This window comes from Schistocerca serialis, chromosome 5 (genome assembly GCF_023864345.2).
Source record: "Schistocerca serialis cubense isolate TAMUIC-IGC-003099 chromosome 5, iqSchSeri2.2, whole genome shotgun sequence".
NCBI lineage: Eukaryota > Metazoa > Arthropoda > Insecta > Orthoptera > Acrididae > Schistocerca > Schistocerca serialis.
Window position 1 is genome coordinate 259,717,209 of NC_064642.1, and position 18,145 is coordinate 259,735,353.

Consider the following 18,145-nt stretch of genomic DNA (forward strand, 5'->3'; position numbering starts at 1 on the left):
AGGCTTTTTTAAAGATATCTGTGTGGAGTGTAGCCATATAAACAGTTTAGAAAAGAAAGAACAGAAGCTTTTGAAATGTGGTGCTACAGAAGAATTATGAAGATTAGATGGTTATATCATGTAACTAATGAGGAAGTACTGAACAGAATAGGGACACAAGAAATTTGTGATACAATCCAACTAGAAGAAAGGATCAGTTGACAGGACACATTCTAAAACATCACAGGATCACCAATTTTATACTGGAGGGAAGAGTGGGACGTAAAAAATCTTAGGAGGAGACCAAGAAATGAGTACAGTAGGCATATCCAGATGGATGTTAAGTTGCAGTAGTTATTCAAAGATGAAAAAGCCTGCACAGAATAGAGTGGAGAGCTGCATCAAATCAGTCTTTGGAATGAACACCAAAACAAAATGGGAAAGCCATGGAAGTCCGTGCCCCAAAATTCCATTTCAAGTATTTTCTGGCACTATTCTTTGATTCCAGAACTGAACTTGAGAATTATGACTGCATGTGAGTCTCTCATCTCAGATTCAGCACTATTTACTTTTGCCCTGGATATATTTTTAAAATCTTCAACAACATTAAATTTAACTCACTATGGACTAACTGTAGCAAAAGTTCCTGATTTTTCACTGTTTCCCTCTCAGATTGCCAATGTGCAACATTGCCTACTTGACAAGTTATCACCGAATTCTTTCAGTTGAATCACACATACTTCATGTAATTACCAGAATATTTTTGAAATAACAGAGGAGAGTGGGAAAACTGATTTATTATGGCAGGGTTGGGTCATTCCATGCCAAGTGATCTAGAGGTTCCCGCATGACCATCACGAATTTTGATTAAAATTTGTATGAACAATTGTCCATGTTCCCAATGGACTTAAGTAAAGTTTCATTGTCATTAATTTAATACTTCCAGAGATATAGTCATTTGTTTGACCCTATGACTGAGCTATCAACAGTGCATCTGTGAGTTGTCGGCAGCTTCGAGGCATAATATTTCCGGCAAATTTTCTTGAAACAAAACAAAATTTGACTGAGTCTCTCTTGAGCAAAATAATAATAAAAAATTTCCTGAGAGATTTGCAGAAATAACTTGAAGCAAAGCCCACTTAAAAAATAGACTCGCGACAAAAATGTAAAGTTTGGTTTTTTATATCTCCAAAAATAACTGCAGGATAACCCTGAAACAATACACACAACAACTTACCAATACAAGAACTTCAAATACAAAATTTCACACTCCTTCTGCTTTCCAATAACACAATCTGAGGGCAAAAAAATGGCACTTTCTCAAAAAAGCAAAAAATAGCTACATTTGGTCCACTTTTACAAAAAAAGTCTTATGCAAACTCTTGCACCATATGCATTAGAAAGACCAAGTTGTAAACAGCCTGAAAAGCTGTATTTGGTTTCACAATGCAAGCATAAAGGCCCCAGAAAAGACCAACAAGGTGGAGGTGCACTGAAAATGGACCCATATTCTGCTGGTACTCAAATCTGACAACATCTCTGTTCAACAATTGTTTAGTACTCTCTGAGAAAGGCAGTAAAACGACTATTGGAGTCTGTTTTTCTGCATTAGTACAGAATCAAACTGGTTATAAACTTCACAATCAAAATGTGCATTACTGAGGCAGTGGAGATCAAGGCAGTAAAATTGTTGCTTAACAACTGCAGTACACACTGTATAAATTAGCTGCAATTTTTACATCACTGTCACAATGTGTAAAGTTTGGTGACATACACAGCAGTCTTCCTAACATTTTTTGAAATGGATTTATGTTATAGAGAATGATTAGTATGTATTTTTATTGTGTATTGCTACTGATATGCTATTTTTTTATTCTGGTTTAAGGTATAGAGCAACAATGGTTAGCATAGTTTGCGGAACATTAGTGTACACACGAAAAATTGTATTGATGTGTTGGTATGGTGCATGGCGGCTTAACCAGATATGCCAAGTTCAACAGAAGTATCAATAATAGGAACACGGGTGAAAAAAAACTGACAGTAAAAAATCCAACTTGAAGTTTAATTATAACTCCTGAAAGTAAAAATTTAGGCCTTATTCCCTCATAAGAAAGACAGGAGGGGTGTTGGAAATTTAAAAATCAGATCTCAACATTATGTTTTTCAAAATGTAAAATACAAATGCTTTTTTAAAGCCAAATGTTAGAGGAGTGTGAAGTAAGATCAATTTTCAAAAAAAAATAAACATTGCATAACCAGAAAGCACAATCAAGTACTTTAAACTATTGTTACTTACACGCAACCAAATGAATATACTTCGTACAGGATAAAAATTATAATGCTCACAAACACAGAGTAGAGCACTGATGTCACTAGCCACTTGGGAACTGTGCCCACAGTTGCTAATGATGTGTTCAAAATACTTGCAATGTAATTGTGAAGAGACAAGGAAGACACCTAATAAAGAAAACACTCTGGTAGAGTATATGTGACTTTAAAAAGAAATAATTATATTAAATTCTACTTTCGTTTACCTATGCCTGAAAGAAACTAATAAAATTGCAAGAGGTCATTTAAATGCTACTCAATTGGTTTACACTTGACAGCAATGTCACAATGTGAACATCAGTATGCCAATTCACAACATGACTACAAGTTTATGCACCCTCAGAAGTGACATCAGCAAGGTGTCACTGTAGTAGAAAATTGTGCTTAACAGATGATAAAAGGGTATTGTGTACTGAAGCAACACTGGTTCACAAAATAATTCAACGAAAAACACTGAACTGTCAAACCACTAAAATAAATGAAATAGCCAATTCCATACTTTTGCAGAGGCTCCTGTGAGACCATAATTTTAGGCCAGAAATCTTGATAATTATGGACAAATCTCAATACTTGGCAAGTCTGCTTAACCAGCGCTGGTTCCTTTTAAAGTGAGAAAACCTGTATCCTCATAATTAATAGGGGCCACGCCCAATAGCTGTGCAACAGCAGACTCGGATGAGTTTCTTCACCTCAGGTTCCCAAACCAGATAAGAAGTTCTTTACAGAGGATCTCTAAGATAAATTTTTGTTTGTCAGAGGTCAAAACTAGTAGAGGTCTCTTTTAGGATCCTAAGGTTATGTTTACTTTGAGCTACTTGAATTTTCTACACATTTCATTATTTGATATAGAATGTCATTAGGTAGAGTACGCTCCCGGCCAGTTGATGCCAGTGATGGCACTGATTGGGAAGAAATTCTGATGAGGCAGAACACAAAAATTACACTTTTCAAATGTGATTAGGTAAATTATTAGGGTCCCAAAAAAGAGAAAACTGTTTTTTACATTGGGTTCCTTATTCCATTTTATTTTTTATAAAAAGAAATTTGTAGAGCTGAATGTTACAGTGATGTCTAACAAAATAAAAAAGCTAGTTACTTGCAGCTTCTCTGATTCAAGCTTGGGACTTTTGATATTATCTTCCACAGACAGTACTAAACAATTGTAGAACATTATAAAAGATGTCAGATTTAAATGAATTTTATTCACAGTGTGTGCTGTTGAACTCGGTGACTGTTTCTTTACAGAGGGCAGAAAAATTTCTGCTACCTGTCACAATAAAAAGAGTATTTAATCTGTCACACAACCCGTTTCTGGCATGTGCCCATCCTCAGATGTTTATATATTCATGTAAATGTTTATATTGCTGGATATCCACGTATAAATATAAAAAAAATATTTGCTGGTGACTGCACAGCTACAAAAGGGACAATTGTAAGTGACAATGCAGCATTTGTCAAAAATATATCTGTATCTACATACAAATGAAGTATCATTATTATAGTTACACTGTGGTGACAGTTTTGCCATTTAGTTGCACTTATTATCATTTTCATATCCATATTTCAGTTCTATAAAATTTACCTGCGGATTTCACTATTACAACGTGCATTCCTGAAATACACTGTGTTTACACACAAACGTGGGCTGTGGTCAAAGAACTTAAATGTACCAGGTGTAAAGATGTCACCCATACAGAAACGTTAAGTTCTGGTCAAAGAACTTAGCCACAGAAAGTGCAAGGATGTTGCATATATAGAAACTTGAAAAGCTATTATAGGCTGCAAAGTAGTTTTTTTTTTTTTTTTTTTTATATACACACACATTATGAAATTTTTTGATCCACACTTTTGTCAGAGAACTTAGATCGAGGAAGTACAATGATATTACGTACATGAAATTTTGAAAGCTACAACAAATTATGAAAATGACAGTTACAGCTTGTGTTTACAATATGACTTTCACAAATTACGATAATGTCGCTTTAACTGTTGTATAACTGTTACATCGAATTTCCATATAATATTACTTTGTTATTATATCAGCGAATAATTAGTATTTGTTTTTGAATATTTCATGAAATATGTAAGATGATTTGTTCACAAGCTCCATTTGTTCGTTGAGAATAAGGTCCGGTGAGTTAGAGCAGTGGATATAAATTTCTAGCTCTTCAAAATTAATTTTCTTTCCTTTGACAGTGCGCAGTATTTGTAGGTTGTCTGTAATGGCTGTGGCTAAGTGACCATGGTCTTTCCGATGCATTGCAAAGGTGGATTTATCAAAGTTATTTAGCCGGAAGGCATCCATATGCTCACAGTATCTTATAGTGAAACTTCTTCCAGTTTGCCCTATGTAGAACTGTGGGCAATTGTCACATAAAAGTTTGTAAATACCTGGTTTGTGGTGGCATTGGTTATTTGTCTTACTGTTGTGGATGATGTGCTGTTGTAGCTTGTTGTTAGTGCAGAAAGAAATTTGAATACCAGTTTTCCGAAAGAGGTTGGCAATTTGGTATGAAATTTTACCTATAAAGGTTATGTGGGCAAATGTGTTTTTTCCTTCTTGTGGATCTGAGGTGAGCATTGTTTCTTTTTGATTTTGTTGTTAAGTTTATCAATTACATCTGGGTTTTATCCATTTCTATGTGCAATTTCCCTAATAATGTTAATTTCTTTTTGTTCATCATGGGGGCTGAGTGGGATTTTATGTATACGATTAAGTGTGGATCTGAAGAATGCCATTTTGTGTTGTACTGGATGACATGAGGAGTTGTTAATGACAACATCACTAAAGGTGGGTTTTCTGTAAATCTCGAAGGCATGTTTGTTGTTTACATTAGATTTGGGAAGGTCAAGAAAATTGATGCCTTTATCTACTTTATGTTCTACAGTGAAGTTGATGTTGTTGTGCATGCTGCCAAGGCCTTTAGCTAGTTTCTCAATCCATTCAGTTGTACCATTGTACAAGATAATAGTATCATCCACATACCTTTTGTAGTGTATTATTTTATTTTCAAGTGACCCGTCTGATATGAAAATTTTGTTTTCTGACCATTGCAAGACCATCTTCTTGTTAATAACTTTTGTTATTAAACATAAAATAATTGTGTGATAGGACTAGTTCTAGCAGGTCAATGAGTTCACACATCTCAGCCTTGGGTAGCTTTTTGTGTTTTGATAGGTTGGTTTTAATTATCTGAATAGTGTCATGTATAGGAATGTTGGTGTAAAGTTTTATTATGCCCACTGAAGCAAATTTGGCATCCTCTGGTGTTGGTAAGTCTTTGATATGCTCAATAAGTTCACAGCTATTCTTAACTGAGAAATTGCTTTCACAGGTATAAAAGTTACTAAGAGTGTCTTTAAGGTTCTAGCTAATAAAATATGCTGGACTGTTTCCTGAGTTGATCATGGGGCATATAGGACAATGTGTAAACACTGTATTTCATGAGTGCACGTTGTAAAAGTGAAATATGCAGCTAAAATTTATAAAACCGAATTATGGACATGAAAATGATAAGTGTGCAACTAAGTGGAAAAACTGTCACCACAGCGTAACTATAATAATGATGCTTCATCTTTATGTAAGTACTGATAAATTTTCGACAAATTCTGCATTGTCACTTACAATTGTCCCACTTGTATCTGTTTAGTCATCAGCATTTTTTTTATTTATTTATACAGTGATCTCCAGCAATATAAACATTTACATGAATGTATAACCACCTGAGGATGGGCACAAGCCCGAAACTGTCGTGTGACAAATAAATAACCTTTTTCTGTGACTGGTAGTAGAATTTTTTCTACACCCTATACGTCAGATTTAATTTGAGAACTAGTGGAATATTGGTCCATTTTTAATGTACCTCTATCTTACCATCTTTTTATTGCCTTAAATGCTCACACTGTGAAACCAAATACAGCTTTTTAGGTGGTTTATAATGTAGTGTTTCTAATGAAAACTATTAGTTTGCAGAAGACCGTTTTGTAAAAGTGAGTATTTACAAAAATCGTCAACTTCGCCCACAATTTGACAACTGTTGGGGAGCAATATGAGGATGAAAATATATATTCCAAGACCTTGTATTGCTAAGTCTATATGTGCTAAGTTTCAGGTGCATCCCACAATTACTTCCAGAGATATAGAAAGCTAAACTTAACATTTTTTCGGTTGACTTTGCTTCAAATTATCCATATCTAATTATGTCAGGAAATCTTTTCTTATTCTTATTTCAGTTAAGAAAGTGCAAAAAGTTGTACAAAATGGTCTAGTTATGTTTCTTTTAAGAAAATATCGCCACAGATATTGTACGGTAGCATGGGTTATTGGTGAGAATGACCTATGTTCCATTGAAGATGCTCGTGTTGATGAAAGATGATGATTCTTTTATAAATATTTTACGTAGTGTGAAAAATATACTGTGCGCACCCCAATCTGTGATCTGTGCAGATGGTGCATAACAGCAGGAGCAAGGTGTGGCATGGTGAGCACAGTAGCACTTCATGCACAAGGACATTTCTGGATTGGTGACATCCCTTAGGGCTCTTATGAACATCTCAGACAAATATGGAAATACTACAATGTAAATATTAGAAACAGATGAAGAACTGTAAATCTAAGATCTTACACTGAGTTCGGTAGTCAGATATACTGAATGACGTATTTAAAGCTATAAGTTATTGATAATTGGATCTGTCTTCACAATTACTATGCATAGTTAAAGCAACACAGAGATTATCGTTGAAGATGTGTTCATCATTCAGCAGCTGAAAACAAAGAGACACTCTCCTACAGCATCACTCCACCTGGAGACAAAATCAGGAAGAATAAATTCACACACAGCCATTTACAGAGTAGCTGGACCATGAGAGCAAAATAAAAAGGTAACTGTACTTGCAGAACAGTAAAAGGTAGCTTCGACCACATTACATTGACAGATCTGCCATGCAGTGTTCCCTTTTCATGGTGTTACAGTCAATTTGCCAAACACACACACACACACACACACACACACACACACACACACACACACACACAAGGGAACCACCACAATATTATGTCTCAAAGCTGCCAAAACTCATGGAAGCACTGCTGGTAGCTCCACTATGTGGTCAAACAAAGGCTACAACTCCCTAAGTATTGAATGAATGATGTGAACCTTTATCAATGTTGGACCATATATGAATGTTCACAAAAAATTTCAGCAAAATCCCTTATGGTCATACAGGAACTTTATTCAAAATTAGACCACTTGGTGTGGAATGGCCCTCTTCTGAATGAATAAATGTCCAACTATTGTTCGATTGGAACTCAGGAGCACCAACTCGCCTATAGTGCACATCACATTGGCAGTTTTGAAGAATTCTGCACATCCTCATCCCATCCCAACATCCAATGAGGTTTAGTCTTCCTTGGGATGCCTTGCCGTAAACAGGACTGGATGACAATAAATGCTCTCCACCAAAATGTGGTGTGACCATCCTTCAGAAGCAATGCAATTTTATTTACTGCAGTCTGTAGCAACACTCCACATGCCATACATGTAAGCCAACCCCCCCATCTGATTAAAGTGTTAGTTTTAGTTTCTTATTCCTGCTTTAACCACATAATCATGTTCTATTTAACAAACTAATGACTCGAGGATCAAAATTTCGCCAAATTAAAAAAAAAAAAAGGTATGAAGAACATTTTGTTTCCCTGAATTAAAAGTGCACTCTAAACTATCTACAATGTCCAACAATGGATATATTTCCTGTAGGAAATTACTTTTTGACAACAATTATCTCAGCTCTAATATGCAGATTGTGCAAATTCATAGTTAAGTACACAATAAAAGAAATCACAAACAAATGCTTGATTTATTTTGAGCATGGCTATTACTAAAGACAGGAGGTCGTAAGACCTAACAGAAATCAAAAAAATATTCACATGATCGGCTGGTACTGCTGTAGCTGCGATCTGACTCCCTTGTCTTCTCACGACACCTCTCTCGTTCAATCCATTCACGAGGTTTTTCCCATTGCGAAACTTCTGTCTTGCAATTGTAATAATATTTCTTCCCAGAAGAGCTGATGTGCTCTGACCAATCACCAACACGTGCAATTCTCTCTCTCTCTTCACGTTTATCCTGAAATAACAATATCTTTTATATACTTCCTCTCTGTGAACAGATTATTTTAAATACATCACAAAGAAAGAAATACCACTGTTCCAACTGAAGCTCTACTTTTTAATTCATTGTCTGGAGACAGGTTATCAGCAGAAGAGGATATTTTTATTAAAGAGTCATTACATGTTTTCATAACCCTAAATCCAGGTGTATATTTTATTATTTAATTCTTCAGGTTGATCATTCAATATGGCCAGCCAGAGTTCAATGACATTTTCCAAGAAGGGCGCAAACTTCATGTGATGGGAAATTTTGACTTGGTAGGACTCTACTAATTAATTCATACCTATGAACAAAGAAAGAACGTATCGCAGTAGTTAAAAAAGTAACTGGGGGAGGCTGAGTAGTATGGAGAATAGCTGAACTGAGCAGAAATGAAAACCGTACATTTTCAAGGTGTAAAACTTTTGGAAACACATCAGAAAATCCAACTGAATGTAATAATGAAGATATCTATGATAAGTACCAACTGCATTACAGGGATAATGACACAGTATAGTGTTTTATGCAGTAGTGTGTGTGTCTTATTTAGTATTTCACAGTGTTGCATAAAAAACAAGCACACTAACTTATCTTGCATACTTTCACACCCCCCCCCCCCCCCAAGGAAACTATATTCTGGAGTAATGCAGCTATAAGAAAGCTTTTTCTTTCCTTCCAGTAAAATTGAAAATGATTGTAATTTTACGAATATACTGCATCTTTACTCCCTTATGATAATAATGGAATGTTATGAATTAATTGTGTTTTACACACAATATTCTTGTCTAAGGTTAACACTAGGGTTCTATATTGTGGTGTGAAGAACTTCAAAGCTGCTAGTGGGCAAATTATGAAAATGGATACTTAGCAAATCCAAAATAAAATTAAAAATGTATCAAGCACACTCTGAATAAAACTACCGACATTCAGGAGTTGAAAATGTCTGTTAGGAGCAAAAAAATACTTTCAATGTGAACAGACATATTATTACAGAATGTAGATAATGGTTATGCTTTGACATTTAACAGTCTACATGTGTATAAAAATAGCAAACTAACAGAAGCAACTTGACATAATCAGGAAACCAATAACTTCTTAATAAGGAAACCTTTTAAAAGAGTATAGTCTCTTTGCTAATAGAAGCAATTTTACTTGCAGCATTTCTATACACAAGTATACTAAAGCAGATTAATAGTTTGTTACTACGATCTACAGAAGAAAATTCTAATGATTCTTTTCAACAACATTTATTCATTCCAAATCCGCGACTGTTCTTCAGTGGTATAAGTACTTCAGTACCATGTTTCTAGTGACTCAATATCAACACTATTTTAAGTTGATTAAAAGTCACTGGAGACTGAGCATAAGCTCTGATAGGATGAGGAGGGAGGAAGGGCAGGAGGACCAAATGAGTTACACGATTTTCAAAGAAACTGTTGTGTCATTTGTCTTAATTTTGAAATGCAAATCAAGATAACCAGACAGGGATTTAACCTCCTGAAAATCATTCCACTACCACACTGGTAGCAAACTCTCATTACAAGGAATAGGTCCTTGACCTGAGATCTGACTCAGAAATACATGAAAATCTACAGAGTAAAAAACCAATTAATTGCATCAAGCACACTCATATTTATATTACAATGAAATACATCATCAGAAAAAATGAGAACCATCCAGGGCTTCAATACTAAGCAAAAAGGAAATGATCATATCTGACAGTGGGGGCAATCAAGCACATGGAAAATGTAGAAGATAATCATTCAATTTAGTCCTTTCCATACATTTCAACAGGGCAGTTGCAACTGAGGAAGAACAATTTATAAATGTTGGAGGTGTAATAAAGGACTAATTGAGGGGGAGGACTGAATCCAAAAGGGACACAAAATAAGCATTTAAAAGAATAAACACCAATATAATTAGTAAAACAAAATGTATAGAGCAGACAAAATGCTACTCAAAGACAGACAGCAGAGTATTGTTTGTTGTGGTACATGACCACAATATTGGAAGAAATCATGAAATTTATCTCTAAGACCACAAATGCATACCATGCCATTTTTAATCTGAAACATAATTCATCCTATCTCCGGATGAATTCAATTTGCAAAACATCCATATGTAAGACGTAATTTCTGCAAATTATCTCTGTTGAGAAGTGGGCTTACCAGTGTCAGGACAGTGGTACAGACAATAGCCAAAGATTGTTACCACCATCAATGAAACCAGGATCCTTTTCAGTCAGCAGATACAGACACACGTATTTTGGCCAACAAACCAGACATAATAATTAGAGACCTGAAGAAGAAGATCTGAACATTAGTAGATGCTGCGAATACTGAAAGGCCAAAAATTAACCCAGTAACACACAGGAAAACTAGTCACGGAAGCAAAGCATGCTAACAGAACTTAAAATACGGTGAGTAAAAACTGGAATTATTCTTGTGATGGAACATGTTTATTACTGTCACAAATTGATGGGCCTGGTGTTAGGATAGAGATATCCCACAGATGTGAGAGGGAAAGAAGATTAACAAGTAATGTGTCCAAATACATCAAAATCTAAGTATTAATATCTTGTCATCTTTTCATCTACATGAAGGCACCCATTTTAAGCTGTAATATTAGTGCCAAGTGGTGTTACTCCACAACTAAAGATGAGTTGATTGTCGAAGAGATTTGCTGACAACAGACAGACATTTTAAACTTATCAATTCTGCACTACATCTTCAATACTACAATGTTCGTAGCATTACATTTTGATTTCAATATTTTAAATATTTTTCAATATGAAACTAATACAATTCCAGTGTTAATAATATATACACAAGTTAGAATATTCAAATGTTAGACATCATGTGAAAACAAAATGGAGATAAATGATAGTCTCGTGTGGGAAGAAATGAAAATGCTACAAAACGTCCTAACAAGACAAAAACAAATGGCTGTGAAGCCTATGTAAGCTAAACAATACAAGCAAAGTCGACTTGCATGTGAGGTGCAATTTGCGTAACATACTTGCAGTGAAGCCAGCCCTCAAACGCTGCTATTATGTCTCATTAGATTAGCAGACAAAACAATTTTCAAAATATTTAAACATTAAAGGCGTATAACATTCAACATTTGTCTTAATTTCACAACTAAGGTTATATGCATACATAAATATGATTGAAGTGATTCTTTGGTCCTTCAGGCACAATGTGAAAATACAAACAAACAGCATCTGTTAAAGCTCTGTGATATTAGAGATTTTGAGAAAAAGACTTTCAACTGCAAGAGGAGACAGGTCTACGTGGTCATGTCAATTGGAGAATGATTATATTATTTGCATTTTCCGAACTTTTCAAATGCTTCAGTTATTCTTTGCAACATTTTACAATCTTAAAAATAAAGTTTTTGTGAAAGAAGTAAAAAGTTAATTATTTTTCAATTAGTTGTATATTTTTAGCGCTCTCTCTCTCTCTCTCTCTCTCTCTCTCTCTCTCTCTCTCTCTCTGTGTGTGTGTGTGTGTGTGTGTGTGTGTGTGTGTGTGTGTGTGTGTGTGTGTGTGTGTGTGCGTGCGCGTGCGCGTGCGCGTCCTCAATCAGTGGTTTAGTGGAATATTCGCAAAATATGATAAATGAAGAACAGGACATGTCCCAATCTCATGAATACAATGCTGAGCATTTAGTAAGCCATTTACATTGTAGTGCAAAGTGTGTGCAAAACACCAAGAACAGACTGAACACCAAAAGGGATACTTGTCAGTGTTAGTCTAACTCAACAAAGAAATTATGCAGTATGCACCATTTCTTTATATTAATTACAAATTACTTCCATGCCTCAAATCTTGATAATTACCTGCCGAGTGTAGAAGTTTCAACATTACAAAGAAGTGACAAGCATTATCTTTAAGTGAAACTGCCTTTAACACACAAAGGGCCAACTGTATAAACATTGCTGCCTGGTGGTCAATTCTGATGTTAGGTCAGAAACTGACCTCTGTTTATAACTCCACTGCATTGCATAGCACTGAACTTGGATCCACTAACAGCAGAATTCGGCTCTCATCACAATTATCACATTTTGAACGCAGAATTAATCATATATCCTAAACACATAGTATTTATTCTCAAAGTAAGGTAAGTAAACCAAAAAATAACCGATCTTTGAACTTCTCCCAACCCAAATGAAAATTTCAACAACTGTATATGAAAAGAAATACCAAAAACTGTTCCAGTAGGACTAAATACTTTGAAAATAGGTGTGCTACAGGCTGTTCTACATTTCAATGATGGTGCAGTGTCAAGGCTTAATGTTATGGAACTGATGGGAGTGCCTCATGGACTAAATATGCATAGAACTACTAGCTATTGTCCAAAGGAGACTTTTCGAAGCAGAATAATCAGTGTTGGAAGCCACCAAAGAAGCAAGAATAAGAAGTGTGAAAAAGAGACTGGAGGAAGAACAACACAAGAAACAAGATGAATATGGACCTAGTATGTATTAGTGCCATCCAAGTTTAATATAAAAAGCAAGTTTTAACTTTAACTTGAATTTCCAAAAGTTAAATTATTTCACATTCTAGTACACTTTGGCTAAAAACTATTAAAGATAGGGCGCTGGAATTCTGTATACTGTCTTAAAACGTGCTTAACTAACAAGCAGTCTACTTTTGTGACTTAACTTCGAAAGCAAAATTTTTTTTGAAGAAAAACCACGAATTCATTTCCAAAATTTTTGATAGTCATACTTAGAACTTTTGTACAAAAATTTAAATCAGCACCTTCTTTTCAATAGTCTGCTTTAAAGATAATAGTGTAAAGAACTTACAGGAAAAAATAATACTTTTTTGTATTTTGAGTAATATGTGCTATGATTTACATAAATAATTAGCATGGTTTATTCACTTGCAACAAAAAATTACAATCAAAAAAAGGGTGAGCAAAATGAGTGATTCAGACAAAAAATGTTCCCAACAGATGTCTTAAAAGATGGTAAGCATTGTATGGGCTTACAAATCTTATTGTTTGAGTTATACTGTTTAGAAAACTGACAATTTTTTCACGGTTTCCCCTGGTATTCACAGACCAGCCCACTTAACCTAACCTTATAGATCATAGAGACGGGGGGAGGGGGGCGGGGGGGGCAATGAAGAAGAAGTAATTTTAAGCTTCAGTGGTGTGGAAGTGGCATAGTTACATACTCAAGTGTTAATAAAAACTTTGTTATTTCAATTTGTATTTGTGCAAAACAACTTTTTGTAATGTCACTACACTGTAAACTGACAATTACATTTGAACCTGACTTTGATCCGTGAATTTTCGTCAGTCGAAGCTGATCCTGCTTCACCCCAATATAACCCGCAATTAATGTTTATACAACACAGATTTCCGAGTTAAGCTTCATCTGAGGTCATTTTCTGGATTAATTTCAGGTCAAATGCTTTCTACAACTAGCCCAAGATATTATAGAATGTAACAATTTTCACACAGAAATTGTAACTGACCGAAACAGTAAGGACACTGATCTGCAGAATAAATTCAAAGCGAGACAGAAATTGTTTGGAGGGGCGGGGGTGGTGGGGCTTGAGCAGAATCTGCGCAAAACACAGTAAGAATATACGACAAGGCAGGAGATGGCTGTGTCAGCTCTGAAGAGTATGTCACTGTCAGTATGCAGAAATAAATGTACAGAAAAAATCTCAACTGAAGTTCGCAAGAAAATACTTTTTCATAAATGGTAGATGACTACAACAGTGAGTAGGTTGTATTTTTGATTTGCTAAGAGTTAATGGAAACTAAACAGATCAGAATAAGAAATGAGATTGAAAACAGTCCACAGGGTGGTCAGAAACAGTCTGAAAAGCTTGTAAGGGTGCTGCAGGGTAAGATGTGCTGAGAAGTAACAGTTACGAAAAAAGGTCAAAACGTTGTGCCATTTCCAATTTAATTAGCAATGAAGTTATCGAATCAGGCCATTTTGTGTGTGGATTCAAGTGGCCCATAGATAGATAGAGAGAGAGAGAGAGAGAGAGAGAGAGAGAGAAACATATTCTTCATTTGGTTTCCTAAAACTGAACAAGAGAGCAATACAAGAAATGGACATCGGAGAGAGGTAGGGATCGAACGCAGACTAAAGACTGTGCAGTCTCATATGCTAATATCTTCCCAATAAGAACACTGACACTAATTCTATTCAGAAGGACACTTGAATTTGCATGCAGAACCGTTTGATTGGCCAAGTTTGATGCTAATTAACTCTAAAATGGTGCATCACATTGGATCTTTTTCTTAACAATTATTTCCTAGAACAACCTACCCTTCAGCATCTTTACAAGTTTTTCACACTGTTTCTGACCACCCTCTATTTAGGCAAGTTGACAGCAAATACCACAATCAGTACATACTGAAAATCAACACTTCCAAGGCGTACTTTTTGAAGATATCTGCTAACAGTGGGAAGATCTGTGCATCATGATGATTTTGTATGTGGGGCACTCAAAACTATTGTCATCAGCACACTAACAAAAGGTCAGCATGCCATTCATGTGGGGGGACGAAGGCTATTCCCAGATGCAGAGTATGTTGTAATGCATTAAAGTCCACCTACCTCCCCAGCACTTTAGGGATGAGGTCCAGCAGTTCACAAAATTTCAGGACCCATGCAACATTGGTGTGTGTGTGTGTGTGTGTGTGTGTGTGTGTGTGTGTGTGTGTGTGTGTGTGTGTGTGTTTTTGTGTCGGCGAGGATCGTGGACATATCTCCAACCAAATCAAGGGCTACAGAGATGTCAGTATTACGACATACACATCTAAAATATAATGAATCGAAAGTGGCCCACACAACCTTAGTGGTGGATCCTCCTGCTAGAGGAGGAAACCATGAGTTCAGGACTATGTCCTACATGTAGTGTGGGTGGCAAAACTCCTGCCAATGGTAAGGCCAGCTTGAAGTCCACCATATCTGTGTGATTTAAGTGACAGCAATTCATTTTCTGCCACTTCCAAACATTCAGTTTCCCACCGATATGATTCGTCTCTCAGATAATGAGAGGATGGTGTGCAAGGGGATGGCACATCAATGAACACCCCATCCACACGTGAACCATGAGCTGAATCAACTTGTCTACCACATAGACTTGGTGGACCAGTTGTAGTGCACTAATGAGTCAGAACAGATAAGAAACCTTGCACTGTGATGCCTGCCAATCCACTCCTGTGCAGTCATTAATGCCATACAACTCCACGTCATAATTTGTAAACTGTTCTGGAGGGCACACTTTGAAAATCTTATCCGAGGAAACAGCTGAACAACTGAGGTTATTCTCTTGTTCCATCCATATAAACAACGATGAAACTGTTGTACACACACAAAACTGATGAAAACAGAGTTGTAAAAATGTAATCTGGCTTACAAGTTTTCTCATACTGCTTCAAACTTCAAATCACATTGGGCCTCTGATGATGCCAAGACAGCAATTCATTCCATCCCTGGTTATGTATTTTGAGGCCTGATATATCCAGATGCTTTAGACAATCAGCAGCATGTATCCCAAATGTCTTGGTCGCAAAGGGCCAATTCCTGAACAGCTGCTCAAAGTTAGAGTGGATTGCTACACTAAATGCAATGATTGGGGCAACACTGAGATTTTAAGGTCCTGCCGAGCCAGTAGGCGGCACTGTCTAATCCAGAGAGGTGGTTCACGAACTTCTGCACACATACTAAACTGGGTTGGTCTGATATGATCCAGTCAATACCTAAATGCTCTCATGGTGGACAGCATCTAACATCCTGGGATAGGAAATACAAACTTATCCATAAAACACGTCTCCATAATCTAACTGTGATGCCCTGTACAACTGCAACAGGCAGGACCTGTCAGTCGTCCTATTGCTTTCCAGTGAGGTATTTCAAAATATTCACTGATTTGAAACACTTTTTTTCCAGGTCTTTCAGATGCAGTTGCCGGGTTAATTTCAAGTCAAACAGCAGGCCTAAAAAACACACAGTGTCCTTAAAATGTAGAATATTGCTCCCCATTTTGAACTCCAATGGGTTAAAACTTCAACTAGCAAAGATAGCACTGGCACACATAGTCTTTGTTGGTGAGACCTTAAAAAGAGTATTATTGGTCCTAGCTTCCGGCGTCCTGATGGTCAGCTGTAGTTGCCTTGTCATTTTTGTAAGATTGGAGGAAGAGATGAAGATTGGGAACTCATTCACAAACAAAGAGCATTTAACAGATCAAAACACGGGTCAAAAAACATACCAACCAAACCGTTTCACTGTAAAAAGGAATCACATATAGCCATCTCTAGTAAAATTAAGTTGTCAAGGACAGAATGGTAGCACCTAAAACCACATAGAGAGAGGCACGGGTGACCTCGGGATTCAAGGAGACAGACAAGGTGGCTGTTAACCATGTGCTTGAGAGTGTTTCTCACACATCTGGTATGGACTACAACACTCCGGTAACTTTTAGGGTCAGTATGATCCTTGCCTGGTTTCCCTTATGGAATTAGTATTGCGTCCTTCCAAATCATGGGTACAGTCCATCAAACCACAGCTGATTCAAACATGATAGGGGCTCACCTTTGGCTCGAGGGCAAGACGAGTGAGCATGGCATAATGAATCTAATCTGCTCCTGGAGCAGTGTGTCTGACCATGGACAGAGCTGATTCCAATTCCCACATGGAGAACAGAAGACTAGAAGTATTCATTACATGAGAAGCAGCATCTCTGTCTCCACAGTCCTATAAAAGAGCTGGAATCCAGAAGCTTGTCTGGGTGACACAGTGACAGTAAAAATGTGTTCAGCTAAAATTTGAGCCACGTCTTTAGACACACACACACACACACCAAGAGCCCATTTCTCAACACGGCCATAAGGGGAGGTGTACTGCCCTTGCCTAAAATCTGGCTGAGTCGCAAACTAGCACAGTGGAACACAACCAATTAATGGAAGTCATGAATTTCCTTCAGAAGTTCCTTTTCTATCACTCACCTGGCTTGTACTCTTGCCGATTTCAAGGCACAGAGGTTTTCTGTACTCAGTTTTTGAACTTCCTCAAAGCTGTGTACCTGGCACTGCAGAGTTACATACGTCATTCCACCTAGGGACAGGCCATCATCTAAGGTGGTTGCTAGACTTAGAAATGGAATCTACAGTGGCTCATTGCCTCTCAAAGATGATATGGTCCACCATCTCCTGAGCACAATGCTATTGTTCGAAGATGGCTTGTTGATTCTATCTTAACCAATTTGCCCTTTGAACCAGCTGTCTTCGTGGTCTCCTGTCAGCAAGTCAGCAGACGAATCCACACTGGAAAGCAGTCACTGGAATGCGAATCTGTGGCCACTTCCCACTAACTCTGTAATAACTGGGGAGCAAAAACAAAAGTCAATAGCTGGAGATGACCCAATAGCTGTGGAAAACCATGTTATTTGACCAGAGTTCAAAAGGCTGATGTTCTCTGAATGAATGAGGCACTTGATAATTAAATCCCTGGAACAAGTAGTAGTCAATCCCTGGGACAAGTGGTAGCTGAGTCCCACACCACATTGTGTGCACTTAAGTCCCCCCCTCCCCCCCAAACCAAGGACGAATGGGTGGGGAAGTGTCCAGGAGATTTCTTCAAGAAAGATAACATTGATTTTAACTGGTATGAGAACCTGCACTGCAACTGCTTTTATGGCTGTGATAAG

General features: G+C 36.8%; 1 protein-coding gene across 3 annotated transcripts in view; it reads right to left on the reverse strand.

Annotated features, from left to right (window-relative positions):
* LOC126480905 (WW domain-containing adapter protein with coiled-coil homolog) overlaps positions 1-18,145 on the reverse strand; it is a 100,992-nt gene that overhangs the window by 50,545 nt on the left and 32,302 nt on the right. For all 3 annotated transcript variants that reach the window (XR_007587479.1, XM_050104305.1, XM_050104304.1), the window contains one exon: positions 8,234-8,432. Coding sequence is in view for 2 of the 3 variants with exons in the window: in XM_050104305.1 (XP_049960262.1) it covers positions 8,234-8,432 (199 nt within the window). In the remaining variant the exon portion in view is untranslated. The remainder of the gene's footprint in view (positions 1-8,233; positions 8,433-18,145) is intronic.